The sequence below is a fragment of the Salmo salar genome, chromosome 18 (assembly GCF_965601325.2).
Source record: "Salmo salar chromosome 18, fSalSal1, whole genome shotgun sequence".
Taxonomy (NCBI): Eukaryota; Metazoa; Chordata; class Actinopteri; order Salmoniformes; family Salmonidae; genus Salmo; species Salmo salar.
The window spans coordinates 89,094,157-89,118,349 of record NC_138308.1 but is presented as its reverse complement, the minus strand read 5'-3'; the positions used below and the strand labels follow the sequence as shown (position 1 = coordinate 89,118,349).

The 24,193-nt window shown below is 41.9% G+C and overlaps 1 protein-coding gene across 1 annotated transcript in view; it reads left to right on the top strand.

Annotated features, from left to right (window-relative positions):
- LOC106577876 (uncharacterized) overlaps positions 1-24,193 on the top strand; it is a 239,722-nt gene that overhangs the window by 197,396 nt on the left and 18,133 nt on the right. Inside the window, exons 17-31 of the mRNA XM_082965287.1 lie at positions 202-271; positions 389-496; positions 1,285-1,434; positions 4,798-4,896; positions 6,115-6,272; positions 6,473-6,655; positions 7,015-7,201; positions 10,083-10,154; positions 10,293-10,400; positions 10,794-11,012; positions 11,713-11,871; positions 13,649-13,819; positions 14,159-14,302; positions 22,060-22,182; positions 22,371-22,552. Coding sequence (XP_082821413.1) covers positions 202-271; positions 389-496; positions 1,285-1,434; positions 4,798-4,896; positions 6,115-6,272; positions 6,473-6,655; positions 7,015-7,201; positions 10,083-10,154; positions 10,293-10,400; positions 10,794-11,012; positions 11,713-11,871; positions 13,649-13,819; positions 14,159-14,302; positions 22,060-22,182; positions 22,371-22,552 — 2,133 coding nt within the window. The remainder of the gene's footprint in view (positions 1-201; positions 272-388; positions 497-1,284; positions 1,435-4,797; positions 4,897-6,114; positions 6,273-6,472; positions 6,656-7,014; positions 7,202-10,082; positions 10,155-10,292; positions 10,401-10,793; positions 11,013-11,712; positions 11,872-13,648; positions 13,820-14,158; positions 14,303-22,059; positions 22,183-22,370; positions 22,553-24,193) is intronic.

Below are 24,193 nucleotides of genomic sequence, written 5' to 3'. Positions count from 1 at the left end.
TCTGATCTATTGCCCAATTATTGGCAGAAGAGCTGATCTGATTGGTCAAAAGACAAATTAGTAGATAAAGATCCGAATTGGGCAGCCCTTGTACGCAGTCTTGTTGTGAGAGGGTTTAGGGTTGAGTTACTAGGCAACAGTCAGCCAGCAGGGGGGTGTGCTAAAGTGAACATATTTTGTTTTTCTCTGTTTGTCTCTTAGGGTGACCAGGGGGAACAGGGGCCTCCCGGACCCCCCATCTACGCAGACACACAAGGGCTGGCTGTTCAAGGTAACACACACAGATACACACACACACACACACACACACACACACACACACACATGTTATGTACTGTATCATGAAAATAATGAATTGTATTAATGATTCCTCTCTGATTGGTTGCAGGAGCACCAGGTGACAACGGTATCGACGGCTTCCCCGGCCAACCAGGTGACGCTGGCACTCCAGGGTTTCCAGGACAACCAGGACGACCAGGCGACTCCTTCGGCGATGGTAACACGGAGACACATACTCTATCTAGATGCACACACACACACACACACACACACACACACCACACACACACACACACACACACACACACACACACACACACACACACACACACACACACACACCCCCTATGCAACCACACATACAGGCACGCAGACACACACACACACACACACACACACACACACACACACACACACACACACACACACACACACACATGCAACCACACATACAGGCACGCACACACACACACACACACACACACACACACACACGCAACCACACATACAGGCACGCAGACACACACACACACACACACACACCACACACACACACACACACACACACACACACACACACACACACACACACACACACACACACATGCAACCACACATACAGGCACGCAGACACACACAAACACACACACACACACACACACATGCAACCACACATACAGGCACGCAGACACACACACACACACACACACACACACACACACACACACACACACACACACACACACACACACACACACACATGCTTACAGGTAGATACACACATGCATACAGGCACGCACACATAGCAGACACACAAACACCTCTGATTTCCACAAGACACAAAACTAATACCGGCAAGATAAGTCAAACCTTCTTCTGTTCCATTTTGTACCCCCCCTCTTTTCTCTCTTCTGTTGTCTTTTCTTCCATCCCTACTCCTCTCCTGTCATCTCCTCTCTCCTCCTCTCTCTTCTCCTCTCTCCTCCCCTCTCTTCCATCTCCCAGGTCGAGGAGGCAGCCCAGGGTTCCCTGGTACCCCAGGGCCTAAGGGAGAGAGGGGTAACCCCGGCAGACAGAGTTACGGCCCTGAGGGCCTACCAGGAGGACCAGGCTTACCAGGACCCCCTGGACCTCCCGGACCACCAGGCAGATCTGGTATGTTACGGCTTCCCAGCAACATAATCGAGTCCAACCAGGATTTTGCGATTCTGCGATCACAAAATGTTTTGCCAAATCAACAATCCCCTCCCCCTATTACTAAATGTTTTTACATCCCTCCAAATACCTGTATCACTATCATTCATTATGTCATCCACAAACACCTGTATCACTATCATTCATTATGTCATCCACAAATACCTGTATCACTATCATTCATTATGTTATCCACAAATACCTGTATCACTATCATTCATTATGTCATCCACAAATACCTGTATCACTATCATTCATTATGACATCCACAAATACCTGTATCACTATCATTCATTATGTCATCCACAAATACCTGTATCACTATCATTCATTATGTCATCCACAAATACCTGTATCACTATCATTCATTATGTCATCCACAAATACCTGTATCACTATCATTCATTATGTTATCCACAAATACCTGTATCACTATCATTCATTATGTCATCCACAAATACCTGTATCACTATCATTCATTATGTCATCCACAAATATCTGTATCACTATCATTCATTATGTCATCCACAAATACCTGTATCACTATCATTCATTATGTTATCCACAAATACCTGTATCACTATCATTCATTATGTCATCCACAAATATCTGTATCACTATCATTCATTATGTCATCCACAAATACCTGTATCACTATCATTCATTATGTCATCCACAAATACCTGTATCACTATCATTCATTATGTCATCCACAAATACCTGTATCACTATCATTCATTATGTCATCCACAAATACCTGTATCACTATCATTCATTATGTTATCCACAAATACCTGTATCACTATCATCCATTATGTTATCCACAAATACCTGTATCACTATCATTCATTATGTCATCCACAAATACCTGTATCACTATCATTCATTATGACATCCACAAATACCTGTATCACTATCATTCATTATGTCATCCACAAATACCTGTATCACTATCATTCATTATGTCATCCACAAATACCTGTATCACTATCATTCATTATGACATCCACAAATACCTGTATCACTATCATTCATTATGACATCCACAAATACCTGTATCACTATCATTCATTATGTCATCCACAAATACCTGTATCACTATCATTCATTATGTCATCCACAAATACCTGTATCACTATCATTCATTATGTCATCCACAAATACCTGTATCACTATCATTCATTATGTCATCCACAAATACCTGTATCACTATCATTCATTATGTCATCCACAAATACCTGTATCACTATCATTCATTATGTCATCCACAAATACCTGTATCACTATCATTCATTATGTCATCCACAAATACCTGTATCACTATCATTCATTATGTCATCCACAAATACCTGTATCACTATCATTCATTATGTCATCCACAAATACCTGTATCACTATCATTCATTATGTCATCCACAAATACCTGTATCACTATCATTCATTATGTCATCCACAAATACCTGTATCACTATCATTCATTATGTCATCCACAAATACCTGTATCACTATCATTCATTATGTCATCCACAAATACCTGTATCACTATCATTCATTATGACATCCACAAATACCTGTATCACTATCATTCATTATGTCATCCACAAACACCTGTATCAGGTTTGTTTTGTTTTGATATTTTAACCTGCATGTCGTGATCGCGTTTGGTGTGGGCGGACAAAATTAATTTATGCACGATGGCGCTCGCGCGCAGCCGGTTTGGGTTCCGTGTTAGGGCCAAACACTGTACATTAGTATTCCGAAAAGGTAGTGGGTCCTACCGCCAGAGTGGGGATATTGCTGTTACCATGGTAATAGTCAGACCAACAAAAACAAACAAACCCAAAATAATACTATATCAACTTTTCCAAGCCAACTGTATATGCATGGTTCTAATGTAAACTGACAGGCAGGACACTCTTTACTAACACCTGTAGGTGTAGCTGGTCACGCAAATCCAAGATGCTTTCTCACATTGTGCCACTAGGTGTCTCCCTCCACACCTGAAGGGCAGGACCATAGATATACAATTTATTTATTTATTTATTTTTATTTCACCTTTATTTAACCAGGTAGGCTAGTTGAGAACAAGTTCTCATTTATAACTTCGACCTGGCCAAGATAAAGCAAAGCAATGTGACACAGACAACAACACAGAGTTACACATGGAATAACATGGAATAAACAATAAACAAGCCAATAACACAATACACAAGTCAATGACACAGTAGAAAATAAAGATAGTCTATATACAGTGTGTGCAAAAGGCATGAGGAGGTAGGCAATAAATAGGCCATAATTGCAACGAATTACAATTTAGCAGACAATACATAGATTATGCACATAGTGTTCATTTTTTCTAGATATATATGGCTCTACCATAGGGGAGAGAGATATCTATGGCTCTGACATAGGGGACAGAGAGATATCTATGGCTCTGACATAGGGGACAGAGAGATATCTATGGCTCTGACATAGGGGACAGAGAGATATCTATGGCTCTGACATAGGGGAGAGAGATATCTATGGCTCTGACATAGGGGAGAGAGATATATGGCTCTGACATAGGGGAGAGAGATATCTATGGCTCTGACATAGGGGAGAGAGATATATGGCTCTGACATAGGGGAGAGAGATATATGGCTCTGACATAGGGGAGAGAGAGATATCTATGGCTCTGACATAGGGGAGAGAGCTCTCTATGGCTCTGATATAGGGGAGAGAGATATCTATGGCTCTGACATATGGGAGAGAGATATCTATGGCTCTGACATAGGGGAGAGAGATATCTATGGCTCTGACAGGGGAGAGATATATATGACTCTGACATAGGGGAGAGAGATATCTATGGCTCTGATATAGGGGAAAGACATTTTCAGATAATATCTTTGCTACAAATGAAGATGAACAACAGTGGGTAAAGGTTTCATACTTTGAACAGAGGCGGACGGAACGCACAGAGACAAAACAAGATAGTTTTGTCCAGTGGTGCAACTTTCACTGGGGATGGGGGGGGACAAACATTTTTTCCCTCCCAGTTGTATCATTGTAATGTGATACAAAACAAGGCAACGGTGTGCTATAGGACCACGCCTCCGAGCGGTTGGGTGGGCTGTATGGAGTGTTTATCCGACTGGATAAAAAAATTATTATAATAATAATTATGACCCCCCCCCCCCCCACTTATAAAACCAAAGTTGCACCCCTGGTTTTGTCCAAAAGATTGACCAACCCATCATATTACATATGAGCTAACTAACAGACCAAATAAACTGAGTTTCTATGTGAGAGGTCAAGTTTGTGTGTGTGTATGTGTGTGTGTTTCAGTCAACATCCAGCCCGGCAGGTTTGACAATCTACCAGGAGCGCCAGGACGACCAGGAGGCCAGGGACCACCTGGAGCCAGCGGATACAAAGGACCCAAAGGTAAGACTTCTTATTGCATGCACACACACGCGCGCACACACACACACACACACACACACACACACACACACACACACACACACACACTGTCCTTATCAACTGCACACACACACACAAACACTGTCCTTATCAACAGCACACACACACACACACACACACACACACACTGTTCATATCAACTGCACACACACACACTGTCCATATCCACCACACACACACACACACACACACACACACACACACACACACACACACACACACACACACACACACACACACACACACACACACTGTCCATATCCACCACACACACACACACACAAGCAAGCATACACACACACACACTATCTATATCAACTGCACACACACACACACCACACACACACACACACACACACACACACACACACACACACACACACACACACACACTGTCTATATCAACTGCACACACACACACACACTGTCCATATCCACCATGCACACACACACACACACACACACACACACACACACACACACACACACACACACACACACACACACACACACTGTCTATATCAACTGCACACACACACACTGTCCATATCCACCATACACACACACACACACACACACACACACACACACACACACACACACACACACACACACACACACACTGTTCATATCAACTGCACACACACACACTGTCCATATCCAACACCACACACACACACACACACACACACACACACACACACTGTCCATATCCACCACACACACACACACACACACACACACACACACACACACACACACACACACACACACCACACACACACACACACACACCCCCGCATACACACACACACACACACTATCTATATCAACTGCACACACACACACACACACACACACACACACACACACACACACACACACACACACACACACACACACACTGTCCATATCCACCACACACACACACACACAAGCATGCACACACACAGGCACATGCACGCAAACACACACGCAAACCCACACACACACAGTACGTGTACAGAGATCTGTACAGCCATTTTACACTATAACACTTAAACCCAATTCCTTTCCAACACCTCTCAGGTGTATTGTGTTTTCATAAAGTTTCAAATCAAATTGCCCGATGTCAGGACAATAAAGCTTTTCTACATCTCGATCCTAAACTCCTTACCTCCATCTTCCTCTGTGGTCCAGGGGAACTGGGTGACTGTAACTGCCTGGGAGGAGGCACCACGGGTGGGGTGGGAGCACCGGGGGCTCCTGGGGCTGATGGAAGACCTGGGGCCTTCGGCAGGAAGGGCGAAAGCGGAGACCCAGGCATACCCGGTTTCGGAGGACAACCAGGAACACCTGTAAGTTTCCAGTGACCAAAATGTTCTCCAAATAAGTAAAAGTATAATGCTGCTAATAATTACATTTACTCAACAACAAAAAATTAAGCTTTGTTCAATGTTTACAATTCTCAAACTGCAATAGTGTACATGAATGAGTTTACACATCTGAGGTATACTGACAAACTGTGTGATGATAACACCTCTTCTTCTCCCCTCAGGGCCGTGTGGGCGAGAGGGGTTTCTTTGGGCGTAAAGGAGAAAAGGGTGCCTCCTTCTACCCCTCGTTCAGCCGAGGGATCAAGGGTGAACAGGGGGCCCAGGGCCTTCGAGGGCCCCCTGGAAACATGGGTCGACCCGGGAGAGACGGACTTCCTGGGTCCCCCGGACAGCCTGGGCCTCCTGTGAGTCACACACACATACACACACACACACATACATACACATACATACATACATACACACACACACACACCCTCATATACATAAACACACACTACCATTTTTATGTGTCTGTGTCCAGTATAAAATAAGTTAGAGGTAGTTTGGCGAGCCAATGCTGCTAGCAGATAACCATAGACTTCCAGTCATTGGGCTAACGCTAGTTAGCAATTGTGTTAGCGCTTGTTAGCAACTTCCTTCAAACTGCACACAGAGACATAACACCACGAGTTCATCTGACTCTGGGGAAGTAGATAAAGGGTCTCATTGCCAAAATCCCGAAGTATCCCTTTTAACAGACATGATCCTCTCCTCGCCTCAGGCTGATGTTGATGGCTATGGAACCATTGGAGAGAGAGGATTCCCAGGGTTGTCAGGCGCCAAAGGTCGCGCCGGTGAACCTGGAGAGAACGGGATTGGCTACCAGGGTACCATCGGCCCCCGTGGGTTTCCAGGCGACTCGGGCTTTACGGGGTTACCAGGGCAACCTGGTTTACCTGGCCCTCCAGGTATGTGCCACTGCGGACACCCAGTGAGGGGGAGTGGAAAGAAAGAGGGATAATTAGTCAGTTGTACAACTGAATGCATTCAACTGAAATGTGTCTTCCGCACATACAGTACATCCTATTCTCTCCACAGGAGAACTATATAGTCCATACAAACTGTCTAACAGATCGACTTTTGTTGTGTGTGAACAACACAACATATTTCTGTACCACAGCCAACCATAAACTACAGGTACAAAGAACAGCAGCATAATTGGAACATACAGAACAATATGGAGCCATTTTCGCAGCTTGCTACATCTACAAGGTTCTCCTCCCAACATTCATTCCCTTTCAGGCAGTTGGTGGGTTTATTAATGGGCGTCATTAATGTGCTTATCCTTCCTCTAGCTAGCTGCTTAATCGATTCACACAGATCAACAGTAATTCATTTGCTGTGATTATGCTTCTACTGTCCTGTGATTCTTCGATCTCAGAGGAGAGAGAAACTGACATGTTTTGGAAAAAGGAATACAAGCTGGATGTTAAGGTAATGATAATTTAGACTAAGTGTTCAGGAGACTGACAATACCTGATGACAATGACAGGAGTCCTGCTGAGACATTAGGATGTCCTAATATGGAGTCCTGCTGAAACATTAGGATGTCCTAATATGGAGTCCTGCTGAGACATTAGGATGTCCTAATATGGAGTCCTACTGAGACATTAGGATGTCCTAATATGGAGTCCTGCTGAAACATTAGGATGTCCTAATATGGAGTCCTGCTGAAGAATTAGGATTGCCTAATTTGGACACCGTATTTATAAAAGCAATAAAGAAACACCGTTGGACTCAAATTTTGCTAGCTAGCTGACTCTTCTCTGAGACTGAACGACACAAAACCCAACAGCTTTTTGCCACTCATATGAATGAACGAGTGTGACTGTTGCTTAAGTTTTCTGACACAATAAAGCTAATGCTAAAACTTATTTTGAATACAATATGTTATTCTCTTCTGAAAAGAGAGAGAGAAAAAGAGTGCAATGCAAATATATAAGTAATACCTTTTTGTTGTAGTTTAATTAAGTTACTATAAACAGTAGCTACATCATTTTGATAATATCACTTTCTCCCTCTATTTCTCTCCTCTTCCGGAAAACAATAAACTTGGCCCAACATCTCAGAATGATTTTTATTTTGCTTATGCCTTAACTGAATGAGCTGAATCTCTAACCTCTGATTTGCTGATTGTTTGATTTAATTATTTTAATTGGCTTATGCATTGATTGGCGTGACTATATGCAAATTTCCTGAATGGCCTTGATTGGCTTGTCTTCTACTGTCCTGTCCTCCCAGTATCTCTCCCTGTCTCTCTTACTATCTTTCTTTCTTTCTTTCTTTCTTTCCTTCTTTCTTTCTTTCCTTCTTTCTTTCTTCCTCCTCCTCTTCTCTCTATTTTCATCCCTCCATCTCTCTGATCCTGTGCATGTTTGTCTGACCAGGTGACAGCTGTGGGCAGGAGGGGGTTAATGGCGCAGAGGGAGGTGAGAAGCTAAAGAGAACTGCCCTGGACAGAGAATCCCTAGCCCTAGATACAGTCTTTTAGCGCAACTCTGTTTGAGATTCAGAGTTTCAATGGCAGCCATTTTGCCACCGGGAGTTCCAAGATAATAGGATTCCATTCTCAGATGGAATGTCATTGTTATGGAACGTTTTGGTGTCAAAATGGATGACAGACAGTTGGCCACGGTACTGTGTACTGTACCTGTGGCTCAGGAGATACTAGATAATCCAGTGGCCACTGTTTGAATGAAACATCCCAACTGCTCATTTAAACCTTGTCATGGCACAGAAAGGAGACACTGAATTTTTATTTACTCAACGTGTCCACCATTTGTTCATAATGTCACAGATGGAAGCTCCTTGTTGCCCCACGTGATTGGGATTCCATTGGGCTTGACTCAGTTGATCATTGACACTTGATGACAGACATGTTGACCAGTGTTGAGTTCCCAGTAGCTCTTGTCCAGGGTGGCTAGCAATAGCAAGCCACACGTAACGCCCTGGACCAGAGCTAAGTTTCGAGCTACATCTCTCTTACTCTGTCAGAAAATGGTTAGGAGCTTAATGTTCCCATGGTTAGGAGCTTAATGTTCCCATGGTTAGGAGCTTAATGTTCCCATGGTTAGGAGCTTAATGTTCCCATGGTTAGGAGCTTAATGTTCCCATGGTTAGGAGCTTAATGTTCCCATGGTTAGGAGCTTAATGTTCCCATGGTTAGGAGCTTAATGTTCCCATGGTTAGGAGCTTAATGTTCCCATGGTTAGGAGCTTAATGTTCCCATGGTTAGGAGCTTAATGTTCCCATGGTTAGGAGCTTAATGTTCCCATGGTTAGGAGCTTTCAGTGGCAGTTAGCAGTGCACTACTTTACTCCTTCTGCTCCAATCAGAGTTGCTGGTGCATGCGTTAAGCTTTGCCTCTGCTAAGTGCTTAACCAATAAGGAGGGGGGACTACGATGGGGGGTAGCCAATCAGACCTTATGACATTATTGAAATAATACCAAAGAAAAGACATTCAGTTACTTACTAAATGTGAATCACTTTTAACAGGCCACAACTATTTACATTGGTTTAATCAATGACTTACTACTTTTAATCAACACACTGACATTATATCCTCATCATAATCTAACAGAATCATTATCACATAAATGCATATCCATAAACAAACATGAAGTCTTAACGAATAACAATAATGTGTTACAGTGATGACCAATATTGATGTATAAGCTAGACTGTACTATAATCTTCCAGTGGTATTGTACCAGTTTTACTGAGACATAGAGGGCTTTACTCCAGTCCTGTGTGTGTGTGTTAACCGTGATCTGACTGACTGTTACTAGGGCTAACGCTACCATGTCGTCTACCTGGTGAGGATGGAAACCCCGGCTTCCCCGGAATACCTGGAAGACTAGGTAACATACAGACTTCATCACTATTGGCAACACTTCCTGTTTTGTAATTTGACAATTTTTTACACAAAGGTTGGCAATGTCTCTGTGTTTGTGTGTGTGTGTGTGTGTGTGTGTGTGTATGTGTGTGTGTGTGTGTAGGTCCCAAGGGCGAGCCAGGTTTCCCAGGTGGTCCCGGTCGGCCCGGTTTTGACGGAGGGAAGGGAGAGAGAGGAGACCCAGGTTACGGGGGCCAGCCTGGGCCACAAGGTAAAAACACAGCTATTGTTGCCCATCCTCTTTGACAATATCACCATTCACCGCTCTTTTCCTTTCCAACATGATCATCTACTGACCATCTACTGACCCTCTACTGACCATCAACTGACCGTCCCACTGACCATCCACTGACCACTGATATCTATGGTCCATTGTTGATATTGATAGTATATGACTTCTGGTTAGACTGGCTCCTGTAATTGCTGCCAATTATTGACAATAAATATTTGCTGAATGAAACTGACTGAACTTTTTTATGACCCACTGAGTCTTTTGATTTCTGCCAACAACGAATGGCCTTCAATGTCTGCTAAATGGCATAAATAATAGTGAAAGTAAAGATGTATGGAACTGAACCAGCTCTATCCTCATCCTACCTCCCAGGTTTCCCTGGCCCCAGAGGAGATGCGGGGGGCCCAGGTATTCCAGGCGAGGGTCGTCCAGGGGCCCCAGGGAAGAACGGGCTCCCGGGGCGGCCGGGGGAGAAGGGCCGGCCAGGGGAGGTGCTGGGGTCCTCAACAGGGCTCCCTGGACCACCTGGGTTCCCAGGAGGACCAGGAGACAAGGGAGAGCCAGGAGCATCAGGACTTCCCGGAGGATCAGGTGGGTCTCAGCATGATAACTACCTAATCATCTAATGAATATCCCTTCAGGAATCAATAAAATATCTATGTAGACAGCCATCTATCTATCTGTCTGTCTGTGTCATGTTTAAAGGTAAGACCCAGATGCAGACAACGTCGAATTAAAGACAGTTTAATATTCCAACAGGGGCAGGCAATAGACAGGTCAAGGCAGGCAGGGGTCAGTAAACCAGAGGTGGGGCAAAGGTACAGGACGGCAGGCAGGCTCAGGGGCAGTCAGAGTGGGCTCAGAGTCAAGACAGGCAAGGGTCAAAACCAGGAGGGCGAGAAAAAGAGAGACTGGGGAAAAGCAGGAGCTGAGACAAAAAACGCTGGTTAACTTGACAAACAAGACGAAGTGCCACAGACAGACAGAGAACACAGGTAGAAATACCCAGGGGATAATGGGGAAGATGGGCGACATCTGGAGGGGGGTGGAAACAATCACAAAGACAGGTGAAACAGATCAGGGTGTGTCTGTCTGTCTGTCTGTCTGTCAAAACGCTTTAAACTACCTACAACTTCTAAGGTTTAGTGAAGCCTTCATAAAGCCTTTAAAATGCCCACATAGATGCTTCACATATTATTTAGTGGGGATGTTTCTATGTGGCTCTGTCTATCTGTGCTGTATGTTCCTGTGGGCCCTGCTGTATCTTACCCTGTGTCCCGTATTATCCCAGGTTTTGATGGTCGGTCGGGCATTCCCGGAGCTAAGGGTGAGCGCGGTACGGATGGCTACCCCGGAACTCTAGGTCTTCCCGGACTTCCTGGAGACAGAGGCAATGGATTTCCCGGTCCTGCTGGACCATCCGGAAGCAAAGGATTACCCGGATCTCCAGGTGAGAGTCGGAACTCAGAACGCTGACTAATTGAAACCCACTAGGAATTTGGTTCAGAATTTAGGGAATGTTTGGGAATGTTGTCATTAATTCATTGAATCCATTTATTCCAGCTCCCAGATATCTCGTACTTGTTGTTTTCCCTTTTAGCCCAGAGAGAACACACAGAGACTCTCTCCTCCTTTTAGCCCACAGAGAGAACACACAGAGACTCTCTCCTCCTTTTAGCCCACAGAGAGAACACACAGAGACTCTCTCCTCCTTTTAGCCCACAGAGAGAACACACAGACTCTCTCCTCCTTTTAGCCCACAGAGAGAACACACAGACTCTCTCCTCCTTTTAGCCCACAGAGGAAACACACAGAGACTCTCTCCTCCTTTTAGCCCACAGAGAGAACACACAGACTCTCTCCTCCTTTTAGCCACCAGAGAAAACACACAGAGACTCTCTCCTCCTTTTAGCCCAGAGAGAGAACACACAGAGACTCTCTCCTCCTTCATGCCTGTGTTGATTGTGAATGCTCCCCACCAATCCTCTCCTTTATTAGATATGTTCTCTATATTTCCTGTCCTTCAGTTCGTTTGCGTGTAAATCCACTGGTTGCCTGTTTGTGATCTCCATCACCAAAAGCATCTCTTCTCACCCTCTTTCTCTCTTCACCATCATCTCCATCCATCCTATCATCCCTCCATCCCTCTCTTTTTGGTGTTGGGTCTCTCCCTAGGCTGTCAAGGTGAGCTACTCCCTTCCCTTCATGCCTCCATCCCTCACTCCATCTCAGACCAGTTCTCCATCTCAGAACAACCCCACTCGCCCTCTCTGCCCATCTCACCACCTCTCAATGCTCCTTTGGAATTCCCCATTTTAGAACAACCTGCTTCTAGAACTAGCGGCTGATCTAAACCCAGAGCATTTGAGTCCAAAGAAAGATATGGATTTTTGTTTTGTTTTAAACCCTAACTAAACTTAACTAAAGCAGGTGTGTGTGTCGCTGTAACATTGATAAGCTTGTGTGAACCCTTGACCCCATCTTAGCTATCCAACCCACTCACCTCAAACTTCAAGCCTAGAAGCCTGTTCTAGAAACTTCTAGAAGACAGCAACCATAGAAGCATGTTCTAGAAACTTCTAGAAGACAGCAACCATAGAAGCATGTTATAGAAACTTCTAGAAGACAGCAACCATAGAAGGCTTTCTAGAGTGTATTTGTTATGTGTTTGAGCTATCTAATTTTACTCTGGAATTGCACTTGAGTGTACAGTATATTTTATCATAAACATTGGCATGATTATTTTTCATCCCTTGATAAGATATTTTACTGGTTACATTCAAATATGTTAACCAGAGGCAATACTTTATACCCATGTGCCTATTCTACCTTTTAATGTATTAATTCAGAAACCTGAACCCTTATGTGCAATTGCTTCTTAGACTACGACAGGAAAGAATGTAAGTGGACATGCCTTTCATTTGTCAGCTCATACTGTATGTTTCATTCTGAATTGTCAAAATCCTTTTAATTGTCATTTTGATACTGCATATTACAATAGTACTGCTCATGGACAGCAAGGTAAGTTGTGTTTCTGACAGTACAATAAAGGTAAGTTGTGTTTCTGACAGCATGGGTAAATTATATACAATGTTATATTAATGTAATGTTTCTATATTTGTATTTATCAGCATTTCTCCCTCCCTTTTTGAATTTCATTGAATGTACTCCTTTGATTCCCAGAGGAAAGTGTTATGCCTGACTGTGTCCTCTCGATCCCCACCCAGGCTACCCCGGTTTAAAAGGAGCCAGAGGTGACGCGGGCTTCCCAGGCCCAACTGGGAGGAAGGGGCAACCAGGGCAACCAGGAGGGGATGGATCATCAGGACTCAGGGGCCTTCCGGGACCACCGGGCCCCGGGGGAAGAAACGGCATCCCTGGGGGACCAGGAAGGAAGGGTAAGGGGGGGGATACTTATTATCAATTAAAGATCCATAGCTAACTTCCTATAGCCTTAATAGCCGTACATTCTCTATTATAGCCATACGTGAGGTAGGGGAAAAATCGTCAACACACATCTACAGCTAGTTACAGTAACTTCCTGGTCAGGGTAAATGACTGTCTATTCAGTGTACTACTTTTGATCAGATGGGACTTTCTAGAGATAAGCAGGACCTGTACACACTATTCCTCCATCTTTATTTGGCAAAAACAGTTAACTACGCTTTGATTCAAAAGTAGATCTTCGTCAGATCCACTATAGGCATTTTTAAACATCTTTGTTTTCCCGCTCACAGGCGAGAGCGGTTACCCTGGACTGGCAGGTTTCCCCGGAATGCCAGGTAACCCTGGAAGACCCGGTGGACCAGGAGGTAAAGGAGCTCCGGGGTTCTCAGGAAAAGACGGCCTGCCCGGTGTCTTCGGAGCGCCAGGACCTAAAGGTACAGGATTGGGAATGACAGAATCAATGGAATGATAGGGTGTAGATGATCATTCTGGTCTGATGTAATGAATAGTCTAACAGTCCATCATTCTGGTCTGAATAGTCTGACAGTTCATCATTCTGGTCTGATGTAATGAATAGTCTGACAGTTCATCATTCTGGTCTGAATAGTCTAACAGTTCATCATTCTGGTCTGAATAGTCTGACAGTCCATTCTGGTCTGAATAGTCTGACAGTTCATCATTCTGGTCTGATGTAATGAATAGTCTGACAGTTCATCATTCTGGTCTGATGTAATGAATAGTCTGACAGTTCATCATTCTGGTCTGAATAGTCTGACAGTCCATCATTCTGGTCTGAATAGTCTGACAGTTCATCATTCTGGTCTGATGTAATGAATAGTCTGACAGTTCATCATTCTGGTCTGATGTAATGAATAGTCTGACAGTTCATCATTCTGGTCTGAATAGTCTGACAGTCCATCATTCTGGTCTGAATAGTCTGACAGTTCATCATTCTGGTCTGATGTAATGAATAGTCTGACAGTTCATCATTCTGGTCTGATGTAATGAATAGTCTGACAGTTCATCATTCTGGTCTGAATAGTCTAACAGTTCATCATTCTGGTCTGAATAGTCTGACAGTCCATTCTGGTCTGAATAGTCTGACAGTTCATCATTCTGGTCTGATGTAATGAATAGTCTGACAGTTCATCATTCTGGTCTGATGTAATGAATAGTCTGACAGTTCATCATTCTGGTCTGAATAGTCTGACAGTCCATCATTCTGGTCTGAATAGTCTGACAGTTCATCATTCTGGTCTGATGTAATGAATAGTCTGACAGTTCATCATTCTGGTCTGATGTAATGAATAGTCTGACAGTTCATCATTCTGGTCTGATGTAATGAATAGTCTGACAGTTCATCATTCTGGTCTGAATAGTCTGACAGTTCATCATTCTGGTCTGATGTAATGAATAGTCTGACAGTTCATCATTCTGGTCTGAATAGTCTAACAGTTCATCATTCTGGTCTGAATAGTCTGACAGTCCATCATTCTGGTCTGATGTAATGAATAGTCTGACAGTTCATCATTCTGGTCTGATGTAATGAATAGTCTGACAGTTCATCATTCTGGTCTGAATAGTCTGACAGTTCATCATTCTGGTCTGATGTAATGAATAGTCTGACAGTCCATCATTCTGGTCTGATGTAATGAATAGTCTGACAGTTCATCATTCTGGTCTGATGTAATGAATAGTCTGACAGTTCATCATTCTGGTCTGATGTAATGAATAGTCTGACAGTTCATCATTCTGGTCTGAATAGTCTGACAGTTCATCATTCTGGTCTGATGTAATGAATAGTCTGACAGTTCATCATTCTGGTCTGAATAGTCTGACAGTTCATCATTCTGGTCTGAATAGTCTAACAGTCCATCATTCTGGTCTGATGTAATGAATAGTCTAACAGTTCATCATTCTGGTCTGAATAGTCTAACAGTTCATCATTCTGGTCTGAATAGTCTAACAGTCCATCATTCTGGTCTGATGTAATGAATAGTCTAACAGTCCATCATTCTGGTCTGAATAGTCTAACAGTTCATCATTCTGGTCTGAATAGTCTGACAGTTCATCATTCTGGTCTGATGTAATGAATAGTCTGACAGTTCATCATTCTGGTCTGATGTAATGAATAGTCTGACAGTCCATCATTCTGGTCTGATGTAATGAATAGTCTGACAGTTCATCATTCTGGTCTGATGTAATGAATAGTCTGACAGTTCATCATTCTGGTCTGATGTAATGAATAGTCTGACAGTTCATCATTCTGGTCTGATGTATGAATAGTCTGACAGTTCATCATTCTGGTCTGATGTAATGAATAGTCTGACAGTTCATCATTCTGGTCTGAATAGTCTAACAGGTCATCATTCTGGTCTGAATAGTCTAACAGTCCATCATTCTGGTCTGATGTAATGAATAGTCTGACAGTTCATCATTCTGGTCTGAATAGTCTAACAGTTCATCATTCTGGTCTGATGTAATGAATAGTCTGACAGTTCATCATTCTGGTCTGAATAGTCTAACAGTTCATCATTCTGGTCTGATGTAATGAATAGTCTGACAGTTCATCATTCTGGTCTGAATAGTCTGACAGTTCATCATTCTGGTCTGAATAGTCTGACAGTTCATCATTCTGGTCTGATGTAATGAATAGTCTGACAGGTCATCATTCTGGTCTGAATAGTCTAACAGTCCATCATTCTGGTCTGATGTAATGAATAGTCTAACAGTTCATCATTCTGGTCTGAATAGTCTAACAGTCCATCATTCTGGTCTGAATAGTCTGACAGTTCATCATTCTGGTCTGATGTAATGAATAGTCTAACAGGTCATCATTCTGGTCTGATGTAATGAATAGTCTGACAGTCCATCATTCTGGTCTGAATAGTCTGACAGTTCATCATTCTGGTCTGATGTAATGAATAGTCTAACAGGTCATCATTCTGGTCTGAATAGTCTGACAGTTCATCATTCTGGTCTGATGTAATGAATAGTCTGACAGTCCATCATTCTGGTCTGATGTAATGAATAGTCTAACAGGTCATCATTCTGGTCTGATGTAATGAATAGTCTGACAGTCCATCATTCTGGTCTGAATAGTCTGACAGTTCATCATTCTGGTCTGATGTAATGAATAGTCTGACAGTCCATCATTCTGGTCTGAATAGTCTGACAGTTCATCATTCTGGTCTGATGTAATGAATAGTCTGACAGTCCATCATTCTGGTCTGAATAGTCTGACAGTTCATCATTCTGGTCTGATGTAATGAATAGTCTGACAGTTCATCATTCTGGTCTGAATAGTCTAACAGGTCATCATTCTGGTCTGAATAGTCTGACAGTCCATCATTCTGGTCTGATGTAATGAATAGTCTGACAGTTCATCATTCTGGTCTGAATAGTCTGACAGTTCATCATTCTGGTCTGAATAGTCTGACAGTTCATCATTCTGGTCTGATGTAATGAATAGTCTAACAGGTCATCATTCTGGTCTGAATAGTCTGACAGTTCATCATTCTGGTCTGATGTAATGAATAGTCTAACAGGTCATCATTCTGGTCTGAATAGTCTAACAGTTCATCATTCTGGTCTGATGTAATGAATAGTCTAACAGTTCATCATTCTGGTCTGATGTAATGAATAGTCTAACAGGTCATCATTCTGGTCTGATGTAATGAATAGTCTAACAGTTCATCATTCTGGTCTGATGTAATGAATAGTCTAACAGTTCATCATTCTGGTCTGATGTAATGAATAGTCTAACAGTTCATCATTCTGGTCTGATGTAATGAATAGTCTGACAGGTCATCATTCTGGTCTGATGTAATGAATAGTCTAACAGGTCATCATTCTGGTCTGAATAGTCTAACAGGTCATCATTCTGGTCTGAATAGTCTGACAGTTCATCATTCTGGTCTGAATAGTCTAACAGTCCATCATTCTGGTCTGAATAGTCTGACAGTTCATCATTCTGGTCTGAATAGTCTGACAGTTCATCATTCTGGTCTGAATAGTCTAACAGTCCATCATTCTGGTCTGATGTAATGAATAGTCTGACAGTTCATCATTCTGGTCTGAATAGTCTAACAGTCCATCATTCTGGTCTGAATAGTCTGACAGTCCATCATTCTGGTCTGAATAGTCTAACAGGTCATCATTCTGGTCTGAATAGTCTAACAGTTCATCATTCTGGTCTGATGTAATGAATAGTCTAACAGGTCATCATTCTGGTCTGAATAGTCTAACAGTTCATCATTCTGGTCTGATGTAATGAATAGTCTGACAGTTCATCATTCTGGTCTGAATAGTCTAACAGTCCATCATTCTGGTCTGAATAGTCTGACAGTTCATCATTCTGGTCTGATGTAATGAATAGTCTGACAGTTCATCATTCTGGTCTGATGTAATGAATAGTCTGACAGTTCATCATTCTGGTCTGATGTAATGAATAGTCTGACAGTTCATCATTCTGGTCTGATGTAATGAATAGTCTGACAGTTCATCATTCTGGTCTGAATAGTCTAACAGTCCATCATTCTGGTCTGAATAGTCTAACAGTCCATCATTCTGGTCTGAATAGTCTAACAGTCCATCATTCTGGTCTGAATAGTCTGACAGTTCATCATTCTGGTCTGATGTAATGAATAGTCTAACAGGTCATCATTCTGGTCTGAATAGTCTGACAGTCCATCATTCTGGTCTGATGTAATGAATAGTCTAACAGGTCATCATTCTGGTCTGAATAGTCTGACAGTTCATCATTCTGGTCTGATGTAATGAATAGTCTAACAGGTCATCATTCTGGTCTGAATAGTCTAACAGTTCATCATTCTGGTCTGATGTAATGAATAGTCTAACAGTTCATCATTCTGGTCTGAATAGTCTGACAGTCCATCATTCTGGTCTGATGTAATGAATAGTCTGACAGTTCATCATTCTGGTCTGAATAGTCTGACAGTCCATCATTCTGGTCTGATGTAATGAATAGTCTAACAGTTCATCATTCTGGTCTGAATAGTCTGACAGTTCATCATTCTGGTCTGAATAGTCTGACAGTCCATCATTCTGGTCTGATGTAATGAATAGTCTGACAGTTCATCATTCTGGTCTGAATAGTCTGACAGTTCATCATTCTGGTCTGAATAGTCTAACAGTCCATCATTCTGGTCTGAATAGTCTGACAGTTCATCATTCTGGTCTGATGTAATGAATAGTCTAACAGTCCATCATTCTGGTCTGAATAGTCTGACAGTTCATCATTCTGGTCTGATGTAATGAATAGTCTAACAGTTCATCATGCTGGTCTGAATAGTCTGACAGTCCATCATTCTGGTCTGAATAGTCTGACAGTTCATCATTCTGGTCTGATGTAATGAATAGTCTAACAGGTCATCATTCTGGTCTGAATAGTCTGACAGTCCATCATTCTGGTCTGATGTAATGAATAGTCTGACAGTTCATCATTCTGGTCTGAATAGTCTGACAGTTCATCATTCTGGTCTGATGTAATGAATAGTCTGACAGTCCATCATTCTGGTCTGATGTAATGAATAGTCTGACAGTTCATCATTCTGGTCTGATGTAATGAATAGTCTAACAGGTCATCATTCTGGTCTGAATAGTCTGACAGTCCATCATTCTGGTCTGAATAGTCTGACAGTTCATCATTCTGGTCTGAATAGTCTGACAGTTCATCATTCTGGTCTGATGTAATGAATAGTCTAACAGGTCATCATTCTGGTCTGAATAGTCTGACAGTTCATCATTCTGGTCTGAATAGTCTGACAGTTCATCATTCTGGTCTGATGTAATGAATAGTCTGACAGTTCATCATTCTGGTCTGATGTAATGAATAGTCTGACAGTTCATCATTCTGGTCTGAATAGTCTGACAGTTCATCATTCTGGTCTGAATAGTCTGACAGTTCATCATTCTGGTCTGATGTAATGAATAGTCTGACAGTTCATCATTCTGGTCTGAATAGTCTGACAGTTCATCATTCTGGTCTGAATAGTCTAACAGTTCATCATTCTGGTCTGAATAGTCTGACAGTTCATCATTCTGGTCTGAATAGTCTGACAGTTCATCATTCTGGTCTGATGTAATGAATAGTCTAACAGGTCATCATTCTGGTCTGAATAGTCTGACAGTTCATCATTCTGGTCTGATGTAATGAATAGTCTAACAGGTCATCATTCTGGTCTGAATAGTCTGACAGTTCATCATTCTGGTCTGATGTAATGAATAGTCTGACAGTTCATCATTCTGGTCTGATGTAATGAATAGTCTAACAGGTCATCATTCTGGTCTGAATAGTCTAACAGTTCATCATTCTGGTCTGATGTAATGAATAGTCTAACAGGTCATCATTCTGGTCTGATGTAATGAATAGTCTGACAGTTCATCATTCTGGTCTGAATAGTCTAACAGTCCATCATTCTGGTCTGATGTAATGAATAGTCTGACAGTTCATCATTCTGGTCTGAATAGTCTAACAGTTCATCATTCTGGTCTGAATAGTCTAACAGTTCATCATTCTGGTCTGATGTAATGAATAGTCTGACAGTTCATCATTCTGGTCTGAATAGTCTAACAGTTCATCATTCTGGTCTGATGTAATGAATAGTCTGACAGTTCATCATTCTGGTCTGAATAGTCTAACAGTTCATCATTCTGGTCTGATGTAATGAATAGTCTGACAGTCCATCATTCTGGTCTGATGTAATGAATAGTCTAACAGGTCATCATTCTGGTCAGAATAGTCTGACAGGTCATCATTCTGGTCTGATGTAATGAATAGTCTGACAGGTCATCATTCTGGTCTGATGTAATGAATAGTCTGACAGTCCATCATTCTGGTCTGATGTAATGAATAGTCTGACAGTCCATCATTCTGGTCTGATGTAATGAATAGTCTGACAGTCCATCATTCTGGTCTGATGTAATGAATAGTCTAACAGGTCATCATTCTGGTCAGAATAGTCTGACAGGTCATCATTCTGGTCTGATGTAATGAATAGTCTGACAGGTCATCATTCTGGTCTGATGTAATGAATAGTCTGACAGTCCATCATTCTGGTCTGATGTAATGAATAGTCTAACAGGTCATCATTCTGGTCTGAATAGTCTGACAGTCCATCATTCTGGTCTGAATAGTCTAACAGTTCATCATTCTGGTCTGAATAGTCTGACAGTTCATCATTCTGGTCTGATGTAATGAATAGTCTAACAGGTCATCATTCTGGTCTGAATAGTCTGACAGTCCATCATTCTGGTCTGAATAGTCTGACAGTTCATCATTCTGGTCTGAATAGTCTAACAGTTCATCATTCTGGTCTGAATAGTCTGACAGTCCATCATTCTGGTCTGATGTAATGAATAGTCTGACAGTTCATCATTCTGGTCTGAATAGTCTAACAGTCCATCATTCTGGTCTGATGTAATGAATAGTCTGACAGTTCATCATTCTGGTCTGAATAGTCTGACAGTCCATCATTCTGGTCTGATGTAATGAATAGTCTGACAGTTCATCATTCTGGTCTGAATAGTCTGACAGTCCATCATTCTGGTCTGATGTAATGAATAGTCTGACAGTTCATCATTCTGGTCTGATGTAATGAATAGTCTGACAGTCCATCATTCTGGTCTGAATAGTCTGACAGTTCATCATTCTGGTCTGAATAGTCTGACAGTCCATCATTCTGGTCTGATGTAATGAATAGTCTAACAGGTCATCATTCTGGTCTGAATAGTCTGACAGTTCATCATTCTGGTCTGATGTAATGAATAGTCTGACAGTTCATCATTCTGGTCTGAATAGTCTGACAGTCCATCATTCTGGTCTGAATAGTCTAACAGTTCATCATTCTGGTCTGAATAGTCTGACAGTTCATCATTCTGGTCTGATGTAATGAATAGTCTAACAGGTCATCATTCTGGTCTGAATAGTCTGACAGTCCATCATTCTGGTCTGATGTAATGAATAGTCTGACAGTTCATCATTCTGGTCTGACATGATGAAAAGTCTTACAGTGCATTTGTTTTGGTTTAGTTTCATGTTTTTGTATTGATTTGGGCTTAGTTAAACCCTAAGGCGTAGAGACACTAACTGTATGAGGTACAGATATAATCTGAATGACGTGGCTTCTCTGTCTTTGCGTGCGTGTGTGTGTGCCGCGGGGGGATCCAGGTGACGAAGGTTACCGTGGTCTCCCTGGCCCACCCGCTCTGCCCCCCAGAGTAGATTACCTGGAGAAGGGACAGAGGGGCGATAACGGTGCCAACGGACTACCCGGTTTCCCTGGACCTAGAGGTAGGTGGTAGGCTACAAATCTAAATCGTTAGCCATTTTGTGCCAAATGTATGTCATCAACAAGCTCCTAAAGCAGGCGTTTCTGTCAAATCTGTGTCACCAACAAGCTCCTACAGTCGCCATTTTGTACTAAATGCTCTTCACCAACAAGCTCCTACATCTGCCATTTTGTACCTCCCTGTCCCAAGGTGACAAGGGTTTCCCAGGCCAGCCTGGTCGTCAGGGTTTGCCCGGACTGCCTGGTTATGCTGACAGGGCTAAAGGAGAACCAGGACTTCCCGGTCTCCCCGGACGCCCAGCCGGTCCAGGCTACCCAGGCCCTAAAGGATCTCCCGGTATCATCGGCTTCCCTGGCATGCCTGGACCAAGGGTAGGCACATACACCACCATAGAAAGAGTTGAACAGTGACACTGTGGGCAGTAAACAGAAGTGGCAGTTGATGTTAAACTGAGTTTGACATATTTAGAAGTAACAGTTGATGTTAAACTGAGTTTGACATATTTAGAAGTAACAGTTGATGTTAAACTGAGTTTGACATATTTAGAAGTACTGTAACAGTTGATGTTATACTGAGTTTGACATATTTAGAAGTACTGTAACAGTTGATGTTATACTGAGTTTGATATATTTAGAAGTACTGTAACAGTTGATGTTATACTGAGTTTGACATATTTAGAAGTACTGTAGCAGTTGATGTTATACTGAGTTTGACATATTTAGAAGTAACAGTTGATGTTAAACTGAGTTTGATATATTTAGAAGTACTGTAACAGTTGATGTTAAACTGAGTTTGACATATTTAGAAGTACTGTAACAGTTGATGTTAAACTGAGTTTGACATATTTAGAAGTACTGTAACAGTTGATGTTATGCTGAGTTTGACATATTTAGAAGTACTGTAACAGTTGATGTTAAACTGAGTTTGACATATTTAGAAGTAACAGTTGATGTTAAACTGAGTTTGACATATTTAGAAGTACTGTAACAGTTGATGTTAAACTGAGTTTGACATATTTAGAAGTACTGTAGCAGTTGATGTTATACTGAGTTTGACATATTTAGAAGTACTGTAACAGTTGATGTTAAACTGAGTTTGACATATTTAGAAGTACTGTAGCAGTTGATGTTATACTGAGTTTGACATATTTAGAAGTAACAGTTGATGTTATACTGAGTTTGACATATTTAGAAGTACTGTAGCAGTTGATGTTATACTGAGTTTGACATATTTAGAAGTACTGTAACAGTTGATGTTAAACTGAGTTTGACATATTTAGAAGTACTGTAACAGTTGATGTTAAACTGAGTTTGACATATTTAGAAGTACTGTAACAGTTGATGTTAAACTGAGTTTGACATATTAGAAGTAACAGTTGATGTTAAACTGAGTTTGACATATTTAGAAGTACTGTAGCAGTTGATGTTATACTGAGTTTGACATATTTAGAAGTAACAGTTGATGTTAAACTGAGTTTGACATATTTAGAAGTAACAGTTGATGTTAAACTGAGTTTGACATATTTAGAAGTACTGTAGCAGTTGATGTTATACTGAGTTTGACATATTTAGAAGTACTGTAACAGTTGATGTTATACTGAGTGATATATTTAGAAGTAGCAGTTGATGTTATACTGAGTAATATATTTAGAAGTAGCAGTTGATGTTATACTGAGTTTGAAATATGTGACCCTCCACGTGGATTCAGTCCTATGTAGCAAAAATTGAAATGGTGTTTTTTTACATTGGATAAATGTAGAGACTGCAGTTGAGGAACAATTGGAAAGTAATTCTACCTGAAAGTGAATAAATGTGTAATCCCATTTTTGAGAAAATGGCCCTTGAATATTTTGCTACACCTACTGTAGTTCCTCTTTGTCTATACCCATTCATCATCGTTCACACCTTCTTAAGCCTTAGCCACACCCATTTCTTCAATAATTCACATGTGAGGCCATGCGCTAAACAGAGTGAGTATCCTAATCTGAGTTTAGTGCAGGTCATGTTGTTCTT